This window comes from Neurospora crassa, linkage group I, assembly GCF_000182925.2.
Source record: "Neurospora crassa OR74A linkage group I, whole genome shotgun sequence".
NCBI classification, from domain to species: Eukaryota; Fungi; Ascomycota; class Sordariomycetes; order Sordariales; family Sordariaceae; genus Neurospora; species Neurospora crassa.
Window position 1 is genome coordinate 8,335,693 of NC_026501.1, and position 21,050 is coordinate 8,356,742.

The following is a 21,050-nucleotide window of genomic DNA, read 5'->3' on the forward strand; positions in this document are numbered from 1 at the left end:
ATGGGCTAGGGTGGAGGTTTATGGGCAAGCCCCAGTCCTAAGGACCTCGACGGCCTCGTTTCAGATTACGCAAATCAGTCCCTTTAATGGAGAAAAGATAGATGTGACGGAGCGTGTAGGGCGGGGAGTCCTTGTCGATGGACGGCGGTGGATGGAGAAGAAAAGCTTGACTGGACGGGGTGTATGGGGAGACATCTGATCATTGCCCAGACAGGCAAGTGCTTATAAGAAGAGCCGTACCGAGGCGGTACGTTGACGGCCGGCAGAAAGCTCGACTGGACGGTCGAGTGTGGAAGCGGTGGTGATCGGCGGGCATCAGATTCGTGAGTGGGGATAGACTGAGCCAAACTGGGGAAATGGAACTGAGGTCCAAGGAACGGGCGAGGTTCGGTAATGAGTTCATCTGGCTTCTTTCTTTCGAATCAGCACGTGCCGTGTAACGCAAGGGGAAGGGATTGATGGGGTTCAAGGGGTGATCGTCTCTTTGGTTTATGGACCCTCTCAACCTCTCTTGTCAGCAGCCGTGATGCCTTCACCAAGGCACCAGACAAATGTCTTGTCACCTGGTGGAGAGGCATTACGTCGTCAAGGTCACGGCGTAAAGTGTAGTGACGGCATGCGGGGCGTCTCCAAGTTGGCATGGCACAGACTGGTACATAGCTGGCAGGCTGATGGAGAAAACTGAGTGAGCTGGTTTTCGGTCCCTGATTCCTAGCATCCGGACAGGGCCTGGGTTGTTGGTAAGCAAGGTAAGTTGGGTGCAGGACGAAATCCTATTCGACATTGGAGGCCTGGGTTGCATGTCTTCCGTCCGCTCTCCGTGCTTTCCTTGGTTTAGGCGAGGCTGGGATGCGAGGGGAGGGGCCAGGAGAGGGGCGAGGAGCCAAGCAGGGCCGGGAAGTTGTAACCATCCACGCTTTCCACGTTTGACGGCTTTGAGGTTCGGACTCACTGCCGCCCGCTGGACAAGGCGGATCAAGATGGGGGAAGGAGCACGCATTGCCGTGGTTTTGGGAAGGAACCCGCTACCTATGTCGTCAACATCACATGTATTAGCTGGAACAGGAGACGGACGGAACCAAGCATGGTGAGCTTTTTGAGGAAGTTGTGGCTCGTGAAACAATCGCCCGAAACTCGTATAGGAGACGGTATTAGCAGGCAAGTCGCAACCACAAACTCGCAAACTGAAGATAGTACTGTAACAATACGTAATTGGGTAACTGACAACCGACGCTGGTTGGCCGGGATGGCGCCACATGGCTGGCTACTTACTCGTACCGTAACAGTTGAACTGGTTGACACTAAAATCATTGATAGGTATTATCAGCACCTATCCCCGTGGTCAGCAATACCGACGGCGAATCTTCTCAGGGTGTCGTTAGACCCGCTAATGACGTCGGTTGTCAGCAACCGAGTCTGGCTGCCGCGGCAGTTGCGGCGGCGGCGGCGGCGGCACAGAATGCTTAACGTGGCCGGTAAAGTATCAAGGCACGATATTAACTGGCCGAAGAGTTATGTAGTTCCTTTAATTCCTTTCAAAAAGGGTGTGGTGTTAAGGGTGTCGTGTTTTGGATGCCTTGCCCAGTGCGCATGGCAAAAACGAGGCTAGCCAATCATGGCACCGGCGCATGCTCACGGATCTTCAGGGTCCTTTCTGAGGCTTGTGCTGCTGCCCGACAATCGCGCGGGGAAGCAGCACTCTCCTACTGACACCAATATGTACACTCAGGGCCAGGATGACCAAAGGCAGCTTTGGCTTTGACACTGTATCCCAAGAGCACAGGTAATCGCGATTCGTGAAACTGACAGTGTCCCAGAGACGGCCCTGTTGAGGTTTGATATGGGGCCCAAGTTTGAATAAGGCCAAATGTGAACTTGTGAGAGGTCAAGGTGCGCTCAGCAGGGTACGGCGCAAATGCATTGTCGCGCTGCAGAGGACCGATGACGGCGGCCAATCGAGCACAAGCGTGTCCCGCACGCATCCAAGATTTTATCACAGTTGAAGGGTGGTTGAGGTTGCCGTGGTGGCAGTGTTCGCCGACCTCCACCATATCCCACCGGCCGGATCGGGTTCCTGACCAGCCAATGTCAGCCAAAACGGACCAAAGGGAACTTGAAGATGAGAGCCGTTGGGAGGAGATATGTGCCAGGGCCCCTGTCTGTGACCAGGGGCGGAATCAGAACCGCGCTTCACAGAGTGGTTGAAAAAGGGCGGGCCAGGATGAGAGTGGCAGAGGTGGGTTGAGGTGACTAAGGTGTGAGCAATAACTACATAGTACTGTGTATTATTTCGTGAAGTCCCACTCGGTGTAATGTTGTTAGGTTCCGTCGGTTTAGCCCCCAGTAAGGTATCTCTCGGAGGGTACCCATGCTGGCTAGGTTGGTGTTGTTACAGTAACTGTTTGGAAAGGCCACAGTGAGGTTGACGACGATTACAAAATGGAACGCATGTGGTTTTTTTCTTCAATGGCACGTCTTCCCAGCCGAATCCCATGCCTCATGACGTCATGTGGCTTTTTGGTGGCTACTCCGCAACCCCTGTGCTGCACCGTGACCGGACAAGCACAGTCCCAACTGTTGATCTTGCCGCACCGTCTTTACCCCACTGCAAACCTCACAGTACCGTACAGTACTGCCCGAGTAGTACTACCTGTGTAGTCGAATCTGAATGAAGCCCGGCCGCTGCGAAATTAAGAGGTTGTCAGATAATGGAAAACTACGAGCACAAGTAACACTATTTACTGTGTACTATCGCAAAGTGGAAGGGTGCCAAGGAAGAGTGACGGAAAACATACTCGTATATGTTTTTGCTACTTGCATGCTTGTTGCTGCATGCGTAATGAAGATAGGTAGGGAATGCAATGAAAATGGTACAGTCTTTACCCCTGCAGTTGCAACTCCCCCCTCCCCCCTTTTTCATTCTTTTTGTGCTAGAACTCCCTACTCATTATAGCCAGTTGAAGTTGAGTGCCAGATTGAGGTGGCAGACTCAGGCGTACTAGGACTGCAGTGCTAGCTGCTACTAGGTATGTACTATGCATACACTTGACGCCCAGTCCCTTTTTTGACAAACACTCTACTTATTGCAACAAGTGTCGCTTCTGAAATGAAGTTGCACCAAGAGAGGTCAAGATTGTACGTAGTCAGGTAGTGTACACCGTGGTTAGCAGCACCCCGTGTGCATTAGCTCGTCCAACACAACGCACACAGTCGCTGAAAAATCTCACTTTACAGATTGTTCTAACCAAATTTTTCACTTTTGGCTTTTGACACGTCTCCAATCTCTGCTTTGCCCAGTACGCGCCCAAGTGGATGAGTTGAGAGTCAATCCAACAACGACGTCCCTTTACTTGGCAAATTAAACGTCGACAGCTTCAAGATCGATCCAGATAAGGTTGCCTCTCACCGTTACTTTGCACTGCCGAGAGCAAGCAAACATGAAACACCAGATGATCTCATTTGGCGGGGGATTTTCGACTGAGACTGCGACTGCAACGGCGCGATCCTGGGCTTCCATTAATACCTATCGCTGGGCATTGGGGTTGAGGTGAACAGATACAGACATTACACGTGTACAGCTGCCATACCAATTCCATCCGCACGCACTACCACCAAAAAGAAGAGAGAAAAAAACAAAGAAAAAAAACACCAGTCCACCCTTAATTCTACGACACACACAACCAACTGAAGAGGTACAATCGATCTGATATGTCTAGATTAAATTGACGCGGTCAATACCAATCAATAACAATGCGTCAATCCCACCTCGACATGACCATCCAATCCTGCCTGCCGTCTGACCAACCCGTCAGCTGGACGAGAGTATATGAACCGCATTTCCAAAATGCCATGTTGCGTCAGGCCAAATTGCCATCACTTTTAGTGTTACTTTCACCAACTGTTCATTTCCCACCTGCAACTACAACTATCATTCACTGCATGAGAGGGAATGCGCGGCGCCAGAACTTGACCAGCACCACGACAGCAACGAGCCCACACACTCTGTCTCTGCACACGTCCACCTTATCAACACGAAACACTCGTTGCTTGATGCATTGATTGCATCACATCTATCTCCGTATCATGCTCCGCTTCACTCCGTAACGTGTTACGGATCTCACAAGTTTTGGGTCGTCTCGGCCTCTCTCCTGTTTTCGGTTCCCCTTTCTGGGTCCCCTTTCTTTGGACTAGGGGATGCCAGATAGTAAGTTATAAGTACCTAGGCTGATGGGGAAACCAGGGGTCTACGAGCGGCCAGCCAGTAGCAATCCTCCTTTTTCAAGCGACACCTTAATTGACTTGACGGGCTCACTTGGGCGACTGTGAGTAGACTGCACGAACCGCATACTTGATGCTCGGCATCAAGGCTGCAAGGCTAAAGTCACGATAATCATCTTCAGAGAATTACCACTTTGAACTTCAACAACGAGATATCCAAAGGACTTCGATGCGCTGACTCTGGATCTATATGCTGGGGCCTCTTATTGGCACCCCCCTCCCCACGGAACTAACTCTAATAAGCAACCCTCACCGCTTACCCTAAATACCGACCTTGGAGATCTGGGAGCGACTTGGACCTTGCTTCAACACAGTCGCCGCCGGTAATTACACAGTCGCCCTGGTAGGCTCCTTAACATGAAGACAAGTCGGTGTCACCTGATTTGTCATTACTGCGGTATGGTTCAGGCTTCGAGCCGGCGCTTCCCTGGTGACACGGTGATTTCTTCTCCTCCTTCCTCCCTCCCAGTCCATTGTTGTCGGGCAGCTGGAGGAATTATTACCCCTGGAGACAGATCCTGGCAGGTTCGATCTGGAGAGCGAGATGTCGCTTGGCGACGACCTGAGCGTCAGGTCCATATCATCCAGTTGAAAAGAAAAAGAGTAACGAGCCGTGGCTTCTGCTTTTGAACAGTTGGAAACATTTCTTGGACCCCTTTTCCCGGACCACGGGTATTGTTTATTGTTACTCTGTAGTGTACGCCCCCAATATCGAATACCGTACCTGAATTCTGAACATTGACTGTAGCTCAAGGAGCACATTGTGTCGTAGAACCAACTACATGTGTAGAGGTAAGTACTAGGAGAACAACCACGTACCTACTTTGTTTGTAGGCACACTATAGAATGACTACACAGTTAGCATAGGCATAATCTGTCTAGATACTGGACTTGACGACTAACTAGGGACTTCTAACTCTGTGTATCCTCTCAAACAGCTTACATGAATGCAACACGTTGATTCTGAAAATAACGCACCGTAATTTGCTTTGTAATTGGTTCCCATAGCCAAGTACCTAGATCTAGACTTCGTCAAATCTCTGGACCTTTTACACCAGACTTGCGCCCTATAGTCTCACGGAAACCGCATCTTGTAATATCAGCCCCAAGCAGTGGCTTGTCGGGTTGGAAAAGACATGAATGAAATTACTATTACCATACACAAGTAACAGTTCGGCTCACACCCACGGCCTTCGATGTGACAAGGAGAGACATCACATGTTCTATAGATTACAAGCTTATGAAACTGTATGATTACCACCCGGCCATGTAGTGCTCACGTCCTATTTAAATGAAGTATCCATGATCGAAGCAGTCGAAGTCATGACTGACATCGGGTACTTTACTCAAGAATGTAGTGTAAAATAACGATCAAATGGTTGCTGTCAATAACTAGATGCCACTTATATCCGGGTCATGAGACAGAGAAACACGGCCAAGCTCATATGGCTGGGTGCTCCACTACGGCTCATTAGAAATGAAACTTCTGTGATGGAAGTGTGGACTGTTCCGGGGTTTCATCGGCAGCTATGTATGATATGTTGGCTATGAATTGCAAATTCGAGGGAAAATATAACCCAAACACCAGCTGGATCATGACAGTGTGAGTACCTCTATGTAGGCGTTTCATGAGAGATTTGTATTTCCTTTGTAGTACAACCGGTGTGCACTGCGGCCGAGCCCGTCAAACCTGTAAAAGATCGTAGGACGATATTCGCTTGCCAACATATACCGGAAGTGCACAGAATATATACCTCTAGGCAATAGGTATCCTCCTGTGGTGTCGCTCGAGCGAGATAACAGATCAGTAGGTACAGGACATAGGTACTCAAGGGAAGAAGACACGGGTTGCCTCTTCTGTAGAGTGGAGGTCGGAAGCTACCTCATACAAGAAGGAGCCGGAGGATAGGTACCTACCTCTAGATATACTAACAGGAATGATAAAGACCAAGCGGGAAAGAGTGAGCAGCAGAAGCCTCGGTTGTCCCTGCCTCCCGGTCTCTAGACAAGTACAGGCAGGATATAAACGAACTCTCAGAGTGATCTGGAACGGAATAAAGTGTTACTAGTAGTGAAAAATAGAACGTCCGTATATATTAGCCAACCAAATCTACATCAGTTGTCTATCACCTATAGAAGTTGACAAACACTAACTACAAGAGGTTTACCAAATAAACTCGAAGGAGAGTGAACTGACATGAACTGACATGATACAGGACTAGTGTAAGTAAATGGAGATTAGTAAAAGAGTGGTGTGTTTGTTGAATGACAAGAGAGGTGAAGCAGAGGTGAGACGAGAAGGAAAACACTTGTCATTCTGTCAACGATCTGTCACAACCTCTAGCCAAATAGTTTCATGAGGGAATGGAAAATTGTTGACGTTGAAGTCCAAGAAAGAACATCGATGAACTCCGTCATTATGTATTTATCCTTTTTTGCACTCATCTGCTCGTCTGACCTAGCTTTACAGGTGCATATGTAACAACCTAGCTACTTTCTGACCTAAGAACAATCGTCCACCATTCTCTTACAACATAGAAAGCCATCATCTTGGATGTCCTAACCAATACGACAAACGATGACATTGGCGCAGATCGCATTTTACAGTGTATATCGCACATAAAACCATAGTGACATCACTTGATCCTTCTTTTGTTGTGCGCGTGTGTTTATGTGTGTAAAGCCTTCAATGGCGCATAGCGCGCCCAAACCCCAAGACGCTTCGATAAAAAGTCGCGTTGTTCACCCTCGTCGTCATAACGAAGCTGAACCATAGAAACAAGAAACCTGTTTGCTCCTGCTAGACTAACCTGATTCCCATCGCCTAAAGCACAATCGCCAACTCCGTCCTGTCGATGCCCTCCTCGATGAGGTTGGGATAATACGGCACCATAGCGTCCGCGCACTGGACGTATGCATCGTTGTACAGACGCCAATATGGTGTCCGTACCTTTCTTGCCGGGTGGAAAAGACCGGCCCAGACGTAGTTGAGGACCAGTCCCGGACCAACGGCCATCCTGATGGCCTCGATAGCCTCGACGATGCGGTCGATAACGTGGGGGCTGGTCTCGAAAAGGTTGGGATACAGCAAGTTGAGCAAGTGAACCATGGCATCCTCGCAACCGAGACCAACAACGCCAAGGGCAATGTGCTTGACAACACTAGCGGCTGTTTGTCTGTGCACCTGGTCACGGTCAATGAGGGCGTCCTCCAGGAGTGGCGTGACGGCGTAAACATAGTCCTTGGCCATCTCGCCGATGTACTCGAAGAGGAAGGAGAGCGACTTGAGCACGCCGTTCTGAACGTTGAGCTCGGGGACGCGGTACTCGTTCATGAGCGCAGGCAACACAGTGAAGGGCGCGCATGTCTCGGCAACGATACCGATGGCGACGGCCGTGTTGACACGGGACTGACGCTCCTGAACGCGGAGGTTGTTCAGAAGGGTTGCAAGGACATCCTGAGGACCAATGGCCTTGGCAATGAAACCGAAAGTGTTGTTGGCAGCACGTCTGATGCCCTTCTTGTGAGCCTTGAGCATGTCGAGAAGCTCGAAGCAGATTCGCATCCATTCGCGGGCGTTGACACTCTCTGGACCGCGATCGGCAATACGACCTACGAGATCAATCGTGTTCTCTTGTACCTTCTCGTGTCGGTTACGAAGAATAGGGGTCAGGCGAGGCAGAAGATCCTTGATAGGGGGCTGCATCTGGCTGATACCCACGACAGTAACAATGGAGCGGAGAGCACCAAGAATAGAGCCAAGGACCTCGGGATACTCCTCGCCAAGATACTCGTAAAGAACAATACCAAGCTTACCCATGAGGGCATCTTCACCGCATTGCTTCATGACCATGGCGATGCGGGAGATCAAATCGGCTGCTTGCTGTCGTACAGTAGCTGACTTGTTGTTCAGACGCCAAAGAATGGTGCTGACAATCTGAGGAAGGTAAGGCTTGCATCGGGTGCCTAATGCGTTAACCACCGAACCGAAGCCGTTAAGCATAACGATGTCCTCCACGCTCTGTTCCTGGAACGCATGAAGAATGCCATCGATAAGGCGTTCTTCCAGACGCTCGCCAATATCGGCAGCACCGAGAGAGGCCACAATCTTTTCAACCGTCTCCACCGTCATCTTGCGGTAGGCTTCGCTCTCGTCCTTTAGGTTGGCTACGATCCTTTCCAGAATCTCGCTGACACCAACCTTTTGGCCAATGTCGACAGTGGTCTCAACGACCTGTCGGTAGTTGCGCTTATCCAGAGCCATACGCCGTACCCAAAAGCTCTTGAAGAACTCGTCCAGCACATGCTCCTTTAGGTACCCAGCCGTTACTCCATCGGTGGCGGCGCACTGTGAAATCACCTTTAGCACAACCTTCTTCATCTCTTCATCAGGAGAGGCAAATTCTCGTAGCAGAATCTCCATAATCTGACTGGTGTAATAGTTGGCATAGTCTTCATCCATAAGCGGGATAATATAACCGACAGCCTTGAGGAAACCCGCCAGACCCTTGCCTCGCTGCTTTCGGGCACCGGTCCAAAGGGGGTTGAGAATATCATCAAAGCTCTCGATACCGTAGGGGTTAGATGCCTCGGCGAGAGCTGCGATGGCCAAACTGGTCACTGTGCGGACCTTGGTCTGTTCATCGTTCAGGTTGGGTCCGATACAGTCAACCAGCTGCTTGAGATGGGGCAAGACTGCGCAGCCCATCAAGATGGGAATCTGCTGGACGATCTTGACACCCGTGTGACGAGCCTGCCACGACTTTTTGCTTCGGCACACAGCTCGCAAGAAGGGGAGCAGAGCTGGGATACCCAGAGCCGAGGCAACGACGGCAAAGGCTCTGGCAGTAGTGTTTCTGACATATTCATCGACGTGATCAATATCTGGACGCATGACACTGATCATTGTGGCAAGACCAGCAGCCTTGCTGAGGTTCGAAATGATTTCCCGACCCTCAACACGGGCATAGTAGTCCTGATCGATAAGAAGGGGTTCGATAACGACGAGAATCTTGTGAACGTATGGTCGAACCATGTCATCGAGCTTGTACAAAATACGATCAATAACCTTGACGAGAAGATGGCGTTCCTGGTCCTCCAATGTTTTCTCCATGAGCAGAGGAAGAATTTGGTTGAAGAGGGGGCCGGCACCAAAGTTGCGAGCATTATCTGTCAATTGTCTGAGCGCAGTCTTTCTCATAGGAGGAGTACCGTTCTTGACCTTCAGCAAGAGCCTCATAATCTTTCTCTCCTTGAGCTCTTCGACACTCAAACTTTCCTCATCTGCTCCGTCGGTGAGCTTGCCGAAGTATGCCATATCTTCGGGCTTGAAGAATTGCAGGTCTCCCACACCGGGAATCTCCTTTGGCACCTGCTGGCCTGTCATCCGTCCGCTGTCGGGGTCCTGCATCATGAAGCCCGTTGTTGGGGCCGGAGCCTGCATCAGCTTGTGTGCCGGTGCTCGCACGGGGGCATACCCTGGTGGCGGCTCAAGAATCTTGTAACCTTGTTCGGGGCCTGGAAGCATCGCGTCCAGCTCTTCGTCGCTGAGTGGTGCGTAGCGACCGGCCGCATCAGCCCCGAAAGCTGGGGGCACGACAGCGGTCTGGGTAGGGTGCATCGGGGTAGCTAGGCCGACATTACCAACAGGAGTGGCAGAAGGCGCCTGGTCCCAGCGGGATCGCTTCTTGGGTTCCGCCCCTGGCGCCCCTGGAGCGGGAACAGATGGTGCTTGATCCCACCTAGACCTCTTCTTGGGCTCTGGTGCCGGGGTAGCATCATCTGTAGAGGCGACATCCCATCTCTTCTTGCGCTTCCGACCAGCCGCAGCTTCAGTAGAGCCAGCCTCCTCGTTCTCCTTGTTACCGGAATCCTGAAGGGTAGGCTGGTGCTCCTCGACCGGACCGCCCTCCTTCATCTTCTGTTCAATGGCGCGCCGTACGCGCTCTTCCTCTCGCTCAAGCTCGCGGCGTTCCATGATTTCCCGGTAACTCTCGCCTTCATCAGTGGCACCTGCTTGGCGGTTGGCAGCAAATGGGTCGGCTCGTGTAGGGGTCAGAACGCGGTCAAATCGGCGCTTCTGGTAGTCGGTCTCCCTGTCGGTGATGCGGTTGCTCTTTTCGCCCCGGCCAGCCAGGGGATCATCCTCCTCGACGCCATCGCCGCGTGCAAACTCATCGATCTGAGCTCGGGTGGCGGTGTACTGTCCTACTAGGCGGCGGCCGGAGTCGGCATCTTCCATCTCTTCGTCGTCGCCATCGGCAGCAGGCAGGGTGGTGTGGTAGCCCGCAAACTTGTCGCCGGTGTTGCGCTCATACAGATCGGTGTCCCATATTTCTCCCAGCTTGGCTTTGGTGCTGTTGTCGGATCGTTGGTTGGCAGGATCAAAGCTGCGCGAACCGCTCTTGGCGGCAGCAGCAGCATTGCGCTCCTGCTGGAGCTTCTTGATCTGCTCAAAATCCGAGTCCGACATGGTGCTGGCCGTATCCTCCTCGTGTCATGTCAGGTCGGGGTCGTCGCAAGAATGTCCAGCGCGCCGCGAGGGTGAATGATGGTATGTGGTCGGGAGGAAACGGGACGTGATGATGTGGCGCTGCCCGTGGGTGGTTGGGTGGGATCGGGTATGGTAACTGACGGGGCAGCTAAATTGACGGTGACAGTTTTGACACTTTGTCGTGTATAACTGAGGCTATCAGCAAGGGAATAGACGGTGGAGGCAGAGGGATGCAGGTCACGGCTGAAGACGGGCGCAGTGGATGCGGTACGGTGCACACGCCTTCCCTGAAATTTTGGCCAGCGACTGGTGACGGGACGTGACCGTGAGAGAGCTGACACGGGCTTGGCAAGGCTGCACCTGAAGTTTCCACTCCAAGTGGCGCTCCAGGTGCATTAGGTAAGCAGTCCAGACCTCGACGCTTTCGATCGCGGTGGGGAGCAGGGGAGCTTCCATCCATTTCCACTTAGCTCATGTGGGGAGGCAGCACTTTCACTTTCCACACCCTCAACTTCCATCCATTTCACCTCTCTCAACCTCGCTTCATCTTCGCTTCGACCAGCATGACATCCCAACCTGCAACGCCGCTACTGTATGTAGAGTTGCTTTCAAATATCCGCCAGATATCGCTGGCCATCTCACTGGGCTCTGCAAGCGATGCGTCAACACGAGTAGTGGTGGCAGCGGATGGAGAGAATGTCGAGCTCACACACCATGGACAGTCACATACACTACATCTACCCGCAAAGGTAGCCCTTGGCGGCGCCATTCTGCCAATACAAAGACCTGGAGCCTCTGCGCTCTCCTGGAGGTTACCGTTGGGTCAAGGAACATACACGGATGCATCATCAGCCGAGTCGTCCACTTGGACAGCCACCGATTTGAAGGCCGGGTCCGAAGTTGTTTGTAGACAATGCCAGGCCGTTGTTGTCAAGCGAGATGTTGTCAAGGTGTGGAAAGACCTCCCGAGTGAGAACTGGGCTGAGATGATGGAGTTTTGGCACTGTCACAAACCTGGTGACCACGATCATGACCATCACCACCACGACAAGTCAAACGGCGTTGATGCCAACGGGCAAAGCGATAGGGCAGATGACATGAGTCTTGCAGCTCGAGGATATGGCGCGAGCTCGGCCATTTCGGCGCAACAAGGTGTTGGGTTTGTTGATCTGACAACGCTGTTATTCGTCGAGCAGGACTGTTCCAACATCACGGTAAGTCCATATGTAGCATGCTCATGACTTGGTCTATTCACCGTCTCGAATGCGTCCATTTGAATCTTAGCAGTCGGGGCATCAAGAAGGTAGCCAAGTCGGCCTCGGCCCCTCAATGGCATGGATACCGATACAAATGCCCAAAATCAAGCAGACTCTGTCCCCTGCTTATGCGGGGCATTGAGTGGTCGACGAACCTGACTTCTGTGATGGGGCGCTTCCAGTCGGTGGATGACAGGCTGAACCCTCCGCATTTCGCCAGATCATTGCCAAGTCCTAAATGCTCTGGGATTAACTGGAGGAACATCCTTTCTCAACTCTTCACACCAGTAAACCTCTCCCCTCGTCAGTTAGTGCTGACCATGTTTCCGCTCTTTAGTATTCACTCTCTACCCCTGAGCATGGATCACCAGATAGGCAAGTTGTTGCTTCAGACGAAAGCAGCAACCAGGTTCGGAGCCTCAACGTGTTTTGCTCTTCCTGTCAATCCCAGCTCGGTTTTTACAATTTCCGGACAGCCGCAGTCACACTCCTAAAGTGGCAGATTTCGTGCGATTCTGTGTCCAACCTCAGCCCAGGACTTGAAGAGTGTCTTGCCGCGACCCTGATTTCCACCATAGCACGATCAGGATCCTCCAAGTCGCTGTTGCTTCCCATCACAGAGACCATAGCAACCACAGAGGAAGAAGGGGTAGGGAAGGACCAAGTTGTCCATATATGGGTGCTTAACAGTGGTATCGTGTTTACATCATCTGCCATGGAGGCCACGGTTACGAGGCCAGGAGCTGAAAGTGGTATTCCGGCTATGAAACTGCTTTATCGGTTGGTTCCCCGAGAGGAGGCTGACCGCATGCTGGATTCACTTACTGGCGATGCCCAGGAGGTGAACCTTCCGACAGAGGCCATCAAGGAGGTTGTGGAACGTCTAGACAGGAGTAACTGTCTGCTGCCTACCACTGAACGGGTATTCAAGGAGTGGAAAGTGGGTTTACTGAGGCGATGAATCCGGAGATGGGAATATGTGCTCAAGTTGGTATGTATTGGTAACAAAGCAGCCCCATCGGCGTTATTCTCGACCTCAAACTTGACTCTTTATCCTTTTACTGGATCGTAATGTCCGGGTTGTTGTCGTCTGGACGGTGGCGTCCGGTTCAGCTTTTGGTATCACTTCCGCAGCAACCGTTTTCCGTTTCCTGGACATGGCCACTGACGTTGTGGCGGCCATCTCTTCGCTTTCTTCGATTTTGACCACCACTCCTTTATTTTTTCCGGGCTTGGGCACAACCTCAGCAGTCGTAACCATCTCTTCCTGGCTTTCCTCTTCGACTTTCACCACCCTCTTCTTCTCTACCCCAGCTGCTTGTTCGGAAAACGACTTGAGATTCGCAGTAAAGAGGACACTCTGTGCCCAACCAGCCTGAGGACCCCATATCTTCCTGAAATGGTCGCCTACGGCCACATACATGGCCTTGTTGAGCGTCTTGGTCTTGGCAGACCCTTTCCCACCAAAATTGTAGTCTCTTTGCGCGATCTGCCAAACGTGCGTGTCGATGGGAACAGACTCGCCCCACCCGAGACCCATTAGACACACACAATCCGACACCTTGGGGCCAACACCCGGCAGAGTCAACAGAGCTTCATGAGCCTTCTGGTAGGTCGGTGGGTTGTCCAAGTCAGCCTTGGATTCAACAGACTCCTTCTCTTCTGCCCCTTCTTCCTTCTTCACTAAAATATCCTCCTCAGCCGCTCTCAACGCAGGAACACCCGGATTCCTCAACCTCAGCAACCACCTCTCCCCATAAACCTGCGCCACACACCCCGCCGTCTCAGCAATGTACTTGGCCCTATAACCAAAGCCCAGCTCCCTCAGATGGGCCTCGACCCCTTCCCCCGCCAACGCCTCCGGCCCGGGGAAATCATGAAACGCTTCTCCCTCCACGGTGGCCACATAAGGACCGTAGTGCGTACACAGCTTCAGCACCATCTGGCTGATGCGCGAAATGTTGTTGTTGCTGCTGCAGATGAAGGAGATCAGCGTCTCCCATGCGTCCTGGTTAAGGATGCGGATCCCCGTGAAAGCGGGCGCACGCCGGGCGAAGTTGGCATCTGAAAGAGACCATTGGGCGTAAAGGGTAGTGAGAGAGTGAGAGAGGGCAAAGTAGTTGTGGAGGAGGACGGACGTGTCGTCTTCGAAGTCCTGGGGGTGTTCATTTTTGGGAGTTGCTGTACTGGTAGGCCATGTCACTTTGTAGTGAAGATGGGTGGGATCTTGTTTTAGGGAGATGAGACGGCCTTTGAGGACGCAGTGCCTGGAAAACTGTTAGGACTTGATACTTTGAACAGAGAAGAAATAAAAAGAAAAAAAGTAAGATAGTGGTGTGCATTCGGACCATTGTTCATTTATCTTGCGCCATCTAAAGGACTGGCCGCATCGGAGTGTGGTTTCGATGCAGAGCTCTGTGAGACTGATAGGCAGTTTGCGCCATTCTGTCACTTTCTGGGATGCCATATCGTATTTATTAAAAACTCTTAGACTTTGCAGATAAGACAAAAAGGATATAAGGGTCTTCTATAGAGGCTTGATGTGAAATTCTTTGTCTCCATCCCTTATTATGCAGGTAGATTGATTATCACTTTTGTTTCTCATGGACCCAAAATCCCAACCCGGATTTGATGGGGGGCAATGCACTGGGGCTGCAAATGCCCTGCGGTGGTGGTTACCTATCTGCTGGAACTAAGGTACCTCTACAGGGGCAATTCCTCTTCAGTTGTTGCCACGCCATTGCAGGGCGTCAAACTTCCCGGTGTGGATGGGTCAGTGGAACCGAATCGCACGGAAACATAGCGCGCTAAGCCGAAAGAGGATCAAGCGCCCTCTGCAGTAACAACGGCTACTGGAAAAGTTGCAGCCTCGCGATCGACGAGACTCGCAATTGGAAGCTAGGTCAAGCAAAGCCACTTTCCTTTTCATCAAACACCCTCAGAACATTTTCCTGCTTCTTTGGTGCAACCATCTCGTATCACCTCTTTTATACTTAACGAGATTTGTGTTGACCATGAACGGGGACACCTATTCCTCCAGAGGTATGTTGGCACTGACCGTGGCTATCCGCTAGAACTCAACTTAACCGTGGCGAAACAGACAGCGGCCGACACGGTTCGTCTCGCGACTATCCGGTAAGTGTGCCTCGTATACAAACCTAACAGCGGTCTTTTCTGTGGGCCTAAGCTAACCTATTATCAGTCCTCGAGACGCGACCGCGATGACAGACGTGACCGTGGAGATCGCAGTGACCGAGGCAGTGGACGCAGACGCTCTCGCTCTCCCGCCGACTACCGGAGCAGCCGACCCCGTCGCGAAGACGGCGATTTTGACGCTTATTCATCGAGCCGCAGCCACCGCGACCGCGAGCGAGAAGATCGATACTCTGGCCGCGACCGTCGTGGACCCGATCGTGGTGATAGGGAGTGGGATCGTGACAGGGGCGCCGACCGTGGAGCCGACCGTGGAGCCGACCGTGGTGCGGATCGTGGCGCTGACCGCGGGGCCGAGCGTGGAGGTCGCAGCCGGAGGGACGATGACGAAGGCGGCCGTCGCCGGGACAGAGATCGTGACGTGATGGGAGATGATCGCCGCGGTGGAGGCAGAAGGGACCGAGAGGCGGACAGGGAGCGCAGGAGGAGTGTCTCGCCGCCCCCCAAAAAGAGGGAACCGACACCCGACTTGACCGATGTCGTTCCTGTTATAGAGCGCAAGAGGCGCATGACACAGTGGGATATCAAGCCTCCCGGATATGGCAACGTCACCGCGGAGCAGGCCAAGCTCTCGGGTATGTTCCCATTACCTGGCGCCCCGCGACAACAGGCCATGGACCCGACCAAGCTTCAGGCTTTCATGACCCAGCCAGGTGGAGCTGTCAACAGTGCTGCCCTTAAGCCTACGAACTCCCGCCAGAGCAAACGACTTATTGTCTCGAATATCCCACCGTCAGCCACCGACGAGAGCCTGTTGGGCTTTTTCAACCTTCAGCTCAATGGCCTAAATGTAATCGACAGCGCCGATCCTTGCGTCCAGTGCCAAATATCTCCCGATCACAGCTTCGCCATGCTTGAGTTTAGGAACAGCCCGGATGCTACAGTCGCTCTGGCCCTTGACGGTATCACCATGGAGGCCGAGGATGCCAATGGTGCTGCTGGTGCCGGTGGGCTCAAGATCCGTAGGCCGAAGGACTACATCGTACCCGCAATTGTCGAGGACCCCAACTACGACCCTGATTCAGAGGTGCCTTCCAGCATTGTCATCGACAGCCCTAACAAGATCAGCGTCACCAACATCCCTGCATATTTGAGCGAAGAGCAAATCATGGAGCTCCTGGTTGCCTTTGGCAAGCTCAAGTCCTTTGTGTTGGTTAAGGATAAGCATACGGAGGAGTCAAGGGTGAGCCTAATGGTCCTTTCTACCAACGAGCGCACATGCTAACATGTCCTAGGGTATCGCATTCTGCGAGTATCACGATTCTTCGGTCACATCTGTTGCTATTGACGGCCTCAACAACATGATGCTGGGCGATAGGGCGCTGAAGGTTCAAAAGGCCAGCTATGGCATTCAACAGGTAGCTGGAGAACTGAGTGTGAACGCCATGTCCATGCTTGCTGGTACCACTTCCTTGGATGGCGACGTCAGCAGGGTCGTGCAGCTCCTGAACATGGTTACAGCGGATGAGCTGATGGACAACGACGATTACGAAGGTTTGTTCAGCGTTTCTGTCACTACACATGTTCAAGATGCTAACGTGTGCTTTCAAGAAATTCGCGACGACGTCCAGGAAGAATGCGAGAAGTTCGGAACTATTGTTTCCCTAAAGATTCCCAGACCCACTGGCGGAAGCAGGCAGTCTGCTGGTGTTGGCAAGATTTTCATCAAATACGAGAATTCCGACCAAGCAACAAAGGCCCTCAAAGCTTTGGCGGGCAGGAAGTTTGCTGACCGCACGGTGGTTGCGACATACTTCCCTGAGGTTAGTTTCATCAGCTTTGCTCTGATTTGCTTCGCTCGTTTATACTGATAAATCCTACAGGAGAACTTTGATGTCAACGCCTGGTAAAAGACGATAGGCAGTAGGAGAAGGGATATGTTTGACTGTACTGAAAGGAAGAACAGTAGTCGTGCATGGTATAGCGTGATCTGTTGATTGACAACGAGGAAACAATCAGAACGTCATTAGTATCAAGGTTCGGTCATTTCCTCGAAGTTATCGTTGGGATCTCAGCGGCGTGTACAGAAGTTAATGGGATTTCAGCCGCGGTACAGTCAGGGCGCTCAAAAACAGAGGATACAACATCAATACACTCAGAAGTGTATTTTGATTACATGCCGAAGGTTTACAAATACATCATCGATCGGCACAAGGGAAGTTGCATTGGGATCACTTGTTTATCATTATCTTAGTCTAAATGTCCGGGGTCGCCAACCAACGCCCGCGACAATGAACTCAGTTTGCATGCCATGGCGACCGCACAGTCTCGAGCTTAAAAATTGGTACCTAGGTCTGAAGGAACGTTAGCCTGAGCACGACTCGAATTATGCAATAACAAGACGAGTGCGAAAGCTAAAGTTTCAGAAGTCCGTTTAATTCATCAAGTCCCAAAAAGGAACTTTAACATAAGAGGTACCAGAATAAAGTATAAAGTGTGTATCATCAGGATAAGGAGGCTCGGAAAAAAGGTAGAGGGAGCAGTGAGAAGCTTACCAAAGTGAATAGGATACCAGGTCGACCGTTATGATGCTAATTCCCGAAGTTTGACAGGACTGCGATCAGGCATGTCTCTGGAGATCATGGCCGAATGCTGTCGAGCAACTTGGTCCAAACGGGCAAACGGCCGACCTGGCGATGATCGGAGGAAGATTCTAAGTGCAAGCCTCACGAAAAATTTTGCTGGAAAGCGATTTTATGCTTGGATGGGCGGACGCGGGAGATGCCAAGAAAGAAAAGTTCAGGTCAGGTCTCCGTTCACGTGGATGTGGAACCTGAAGTGCAAAATTCAGTGCTTTACAGCCAATCATATTGCCGACCCTAAGAGCCTGACTAAGCAAGCGAATTTTCCCAGCCCACAGCGAATATCGCACGACCGCCAAACCGTTCGCCCGGTGATATTTTCTTCGTACTTCTCTGTCGACGACAAGCCAGCCGAAGTCACTCCCCCGACAACCGCAGCACCACCAAATCTTTCAAAATGGGCCGTATGCACTCTAAGGGCAAGGGCATTTCTGCCTCCGCGATCCCCTACTCGCGCAACCCCCCCTCGTGGCTCAAGACCACCCCCGAGCAGGTCGTCGACCAGATCTGCAAGCTCGCCAAGAAGGGTGCTACCCCCTCCCAGATTGGTGTCATCCTCCGTGACTCCCACGGTATTGCTCAGGTCAAGGTTGTCACTGGTATGTTCATTCCCGAGTCCTCGAGTTGATGTCGAGGTGAAATGCTGACGGTGGTGCTTCTATAGGTAACAAGATCCTTCGTATCCTGAAGTCCAACGGTATGACTGCCTACTACTCCGACGAATTCCCTTGAATTTTCCCACGCGGAAGCGAGACAAACCGAATCGCGACGATAATTCCCCTAATCACTACCGGCCCTCGAAACTCGAAAAATTCCGATGCATATGGGCTACATGTCCCGTGAGCTTTCTCGGCTCTCGCTCAGCCTGCCCCGCACGTAGCCTTGATTGTGCACCCGTGACGGATGGACGACACGGGACATTAGCGCCAGATGCAGAAGGCACGAGTGAAAGAGCTGGGAAACAAACAACATGTCAAAGACGCATATGCCTCTGTTTGGTCAGATTGGCTGACAGAGTGATGCTATTTACAGGCCTTGCCCCCGATCTTCCGGAGGACCTGTACATGCTCATCAAGAAGGTAAGATATGCCCGCTGTCACTTTCATACGTCATCACCTGCATTTAACTGACGTTATTTGATCATAGGCTGTTGCCGTCCGCAAGCACCTTGAGCGCAACCGCAAGGACAAGGACTCCAAGTTCCGTCTCATTCTCATTGAGTCCCGTATCCACCGTCTTGCTCGCTACTACAAGACCGTCGGTGTCCTTCCCCCCACCTGGAAGTACGAGTCTTCCACTGCCTCCACCATCGTCTCCTAAGCGTAGAGCACGCGCCGCGAGATATTGGTGAAAGAGGGTGGGCAGCCGAGTCGAGATGGAGTGATCTTTGTCGGCTTCTACGGGTGTCTTCTTTTGCAGCATGCTTAGCATGACGTCTGGTCGATCCACACAAACTGAAAAGGCCGTTGGGGGAGGAATGGAAAGGAAACTTGCATTCTCGGAAGTCACTGCAGAGAAGAAAGGCATCGGGATGCAGTTTTACTGCTCAACGTGCTCAAATTATCTGCTAGGCGGATGTCTAGCAGCACCCATGATGAAGACAAAGTCAGCTGGGGTTTTTGTTTGAAAAATACAAATTCCTCGATCCTCTTGCCTCAAGTTCGGTTTTCCTGCGTATCTCATGACCCTTGTGACGTAAAGCCAATGTTATCCTAGCCATACTGTCGGAAGTCCGTGTCCCGGGCCGTCCATTCACTAGCATTGCTTATTCACTGGCACTCCCTTCCTGGGTATTTAGGCTGCCCTGGTCTCGTTTCTCCCCTTCCGTTAGACAACTCCAGAATCAAGCCCTTTTCGTTGTCGCTTTTCCAGCCTCCAACACATACTTGAGCGCTCTCATGATGTGTCACCTTCCAGTTCTGTCACGTAGACTATATGCCAACCTTTGTTCACCCCCTCCTTTTCTTTTCGCTGGACGCCGGAGAAGCTCCTTTATTTCTTGCCTTCCCTTTTCCCGCCGCCTTTTATCGTAATAAAAGTATAGACCTCATCAAGGTGAAATCTTCATAGACCCTATGAGAACTACGGTGGCCGCTGATCGCGGCCTCCCGGTATGTGCGTGGGCTCGATCATCTGACTGAAGCCTTCTATGCGCTAGTCGAAGTACCATTCGCGCCACCACCACCCTCATACTGTTTAGATCGCTGGAGGAGGAACTCGCCTAGGGCTCGGAGGGGGTCTTTTGGTCTGTTTTGTTCAGGGTCGGTTAGCAAAATAGTTTCCTTATCGGTAGGTAAACCACGCACGGAGGAGGGTGTAAGGGTGTAACATACTGCTCCTTCGCTAGCATCTTCATCCCTTCCAACAAGTGCCCCGTCACCTTGGTATTCAAGTACTGCCTCACCGGCGCGCCGTGAAGTGTCGGTTCCGTGGGCATGCCTGCTGTGCCCGTTGATCCCGGCCCCTGTTGCTGACCCTGACCAGAGTCCTGGGGATGCGCAGAGGCGGCTCGTGACGAGCTAGCCCGCTGCTGGTACGGTGGTAGTGGTTGAGATTGTTGGTCTTCGCTTGTCGAGCCGTTCGTTGTAGCTGTAGAGCGTATCGCGCTGGGTCCTTGGTTTGCGGTGGGGTGTGCCCCTGTGGGACTTGGACGGCCGGGGATTTGGGGGATCGGGACCGGAGAGACGGGGTGAGGGGGGCGGTCGGGGATGTGGTGGTGGCTTGTTGTTAGGTGCTGTTGCTGCTGCTGCTGCTGCTGCTTATGTGGAGAGTGAGCGTCAGTTGTTTGCATATGCTTTGGTTTTCAGGGTAAGGTGGTTGTTGGGTATGGGCAGTCAAGGTCGAGACGTCGTGTGAAACGAATGGCTTGATAAAGTTGGGTGAAGTGGCTATGATGATGGGCTTTGTTTGTAGGAAGACATGGAGGGGAAAAGACCAGAGGAGTTAATCATACAGTTGGTTGGTCGGACTGAGCATCGGTCATGTTTACATCTTCTGTTGGAGCATGTCCCTGTTGCGGCTCGTTGGCGGCCATCTTGAAGTTGATAACAAAGAATATGCGATGCGATAACAGAAAGTCGGCCGAAATTATACCGAGCTTCGCTTTGTTCCTGAGTGACTATAGTGTAAATCAGTGATTAAAGCCGTGACTTGGTGCCCTGAGGTGGTATGTAATGCTCTGCTCGAGAAAGTTGACACCCGTCTGGAGAAGCTCCAGGTCCCATGCAG

General features: G+C 52.0%; 6 protein-coding genes across 6 annotated transcripts; 3 read left to right on the forward strand and 3 right to left on the reverse strand.

The window, feature by feature from the left end:
- Positions 1–6,635: 6,635 nt before the first annotated feature.
- NCU03042 (U2 snRNP component prp10) lies at positions 6,636–11,091 on the reverse strand. Its single transcript, XM_958954.2, has one exon. It carries the CDS (start codon positions 10,748–10,750, stop codon positions 7,103–7,105), a length of 3,648 nt encoding a protein of 1,215 aa, XP_964047.1. The 5' UTR covers positions 10,751–11,091; the 3' UTR covers positions 6,636–7,102.
- Positions 11,092–11,254: 163 nt separating this feature from the next.
- On the forward strand, positions 11,255–14,088 carry NCU03041 (hypothetical protein). Its single transcript, XM_958953.2, has 2 exons — positions 11,255–11,985; positions 12,365–14,088. Exons 1-2 carry the CDS (start codon positions 11,335–11,337, stop codon positions 12,986–12,988), a joined length of 1,275 nt encoding a protein of 424 aa, XP_964046.2. The 5' UTR covers positions 11,255–11,334; the 3' UTR covers positions 12,989–14,088.
- Positions 12,705–14,604, reverse strand: NCU03040 (N-glycosylase/DNA lyase). The gene is made up of 2 exons (XM_958952.3): positions 14,376–14,604; positions 12,705–14,294 (listed from the first exon to the last, which is right to left on the reverse strand). Exons 1-2 carry the CDS (start codon positions 14,492–14,494, stop codon positions 13,064–13,066), a joined length of 1,350 nt encoding a protein of 449 aa, XP_964045.3. The 5' UTR covers positions 14,495–14,604; the 3' UTR covers positions 12,705–13,063.
- A 300-nt stretch (positions 14,605–14,904) lies between these two features.
- NCU03039 (splicing factor u2af large subunit) lies at positions 14,905–17,760 on the forward strand. The gene is made up of 6 exons (XM_958951.2): positions 14,905–15,069; positions 15,128–15,162; positions 15,230–16,423; positions 16,476–16,734; positions 16,792–17,003; positions 17,064–17,760. The coding sequence occupies exons 1-6, from the start codon at positions 15,042–15,044 to the stop codon at positions 17,088–17,090; spliced, it is 1,755 nt and encodes a 584-aa protein (XP_964044.1). The 5' UTR covers positions 14,905–15,041; the 3' UTR covers positions 17,091–17,760.
- A 320-nt stretch (positions 17,761–18,080) lies between these two features.
- NCU03038 (40S ribosomal protein S13) lies at positions 18,081–19,735 on the forward strand. Its single transcript, XM_958950.3, has 4 exons — positions 18,081–18,421; positions 18,487–18,519; positions 18,855–18,901; positions 18,969–19,735. The coding sequence occupies exons 1-4, from the start codon at positions 18,220–18,222 to the stop codon at positions 19,140–19,142; spliced, it is 456 nt and encodes a 151-aa protein (XP_964043.1). The 5' UTR covers positions 18,081–18,219; the 3' UTR covers positions 19,143–19,735.
- NCU03037 (hypothetical protein) lies at positions 19,347–21,018 on the reverse strand. The gene is made up of 3 exons (XM_958949.2): positions 20,776–21,018; positions 20,156–20,577; positions 19,347–20,069 (listed from the first exon to the last, which is right to left on the reverse strand). The coding sequence occupies exons 1-3, from the start codon at positions 20,854–20,856 to the stop codon at positions 19,970–19,972; spliced, it is 603 nt and encodes a 200-aa protein (XP_964042.1). The 5' UTR covers positions 20,857–21,018; the 3' UTR covers positions 19,347–19,969.
- Positions 21,019–21,050: the final 32 nt, after the last annotated feature.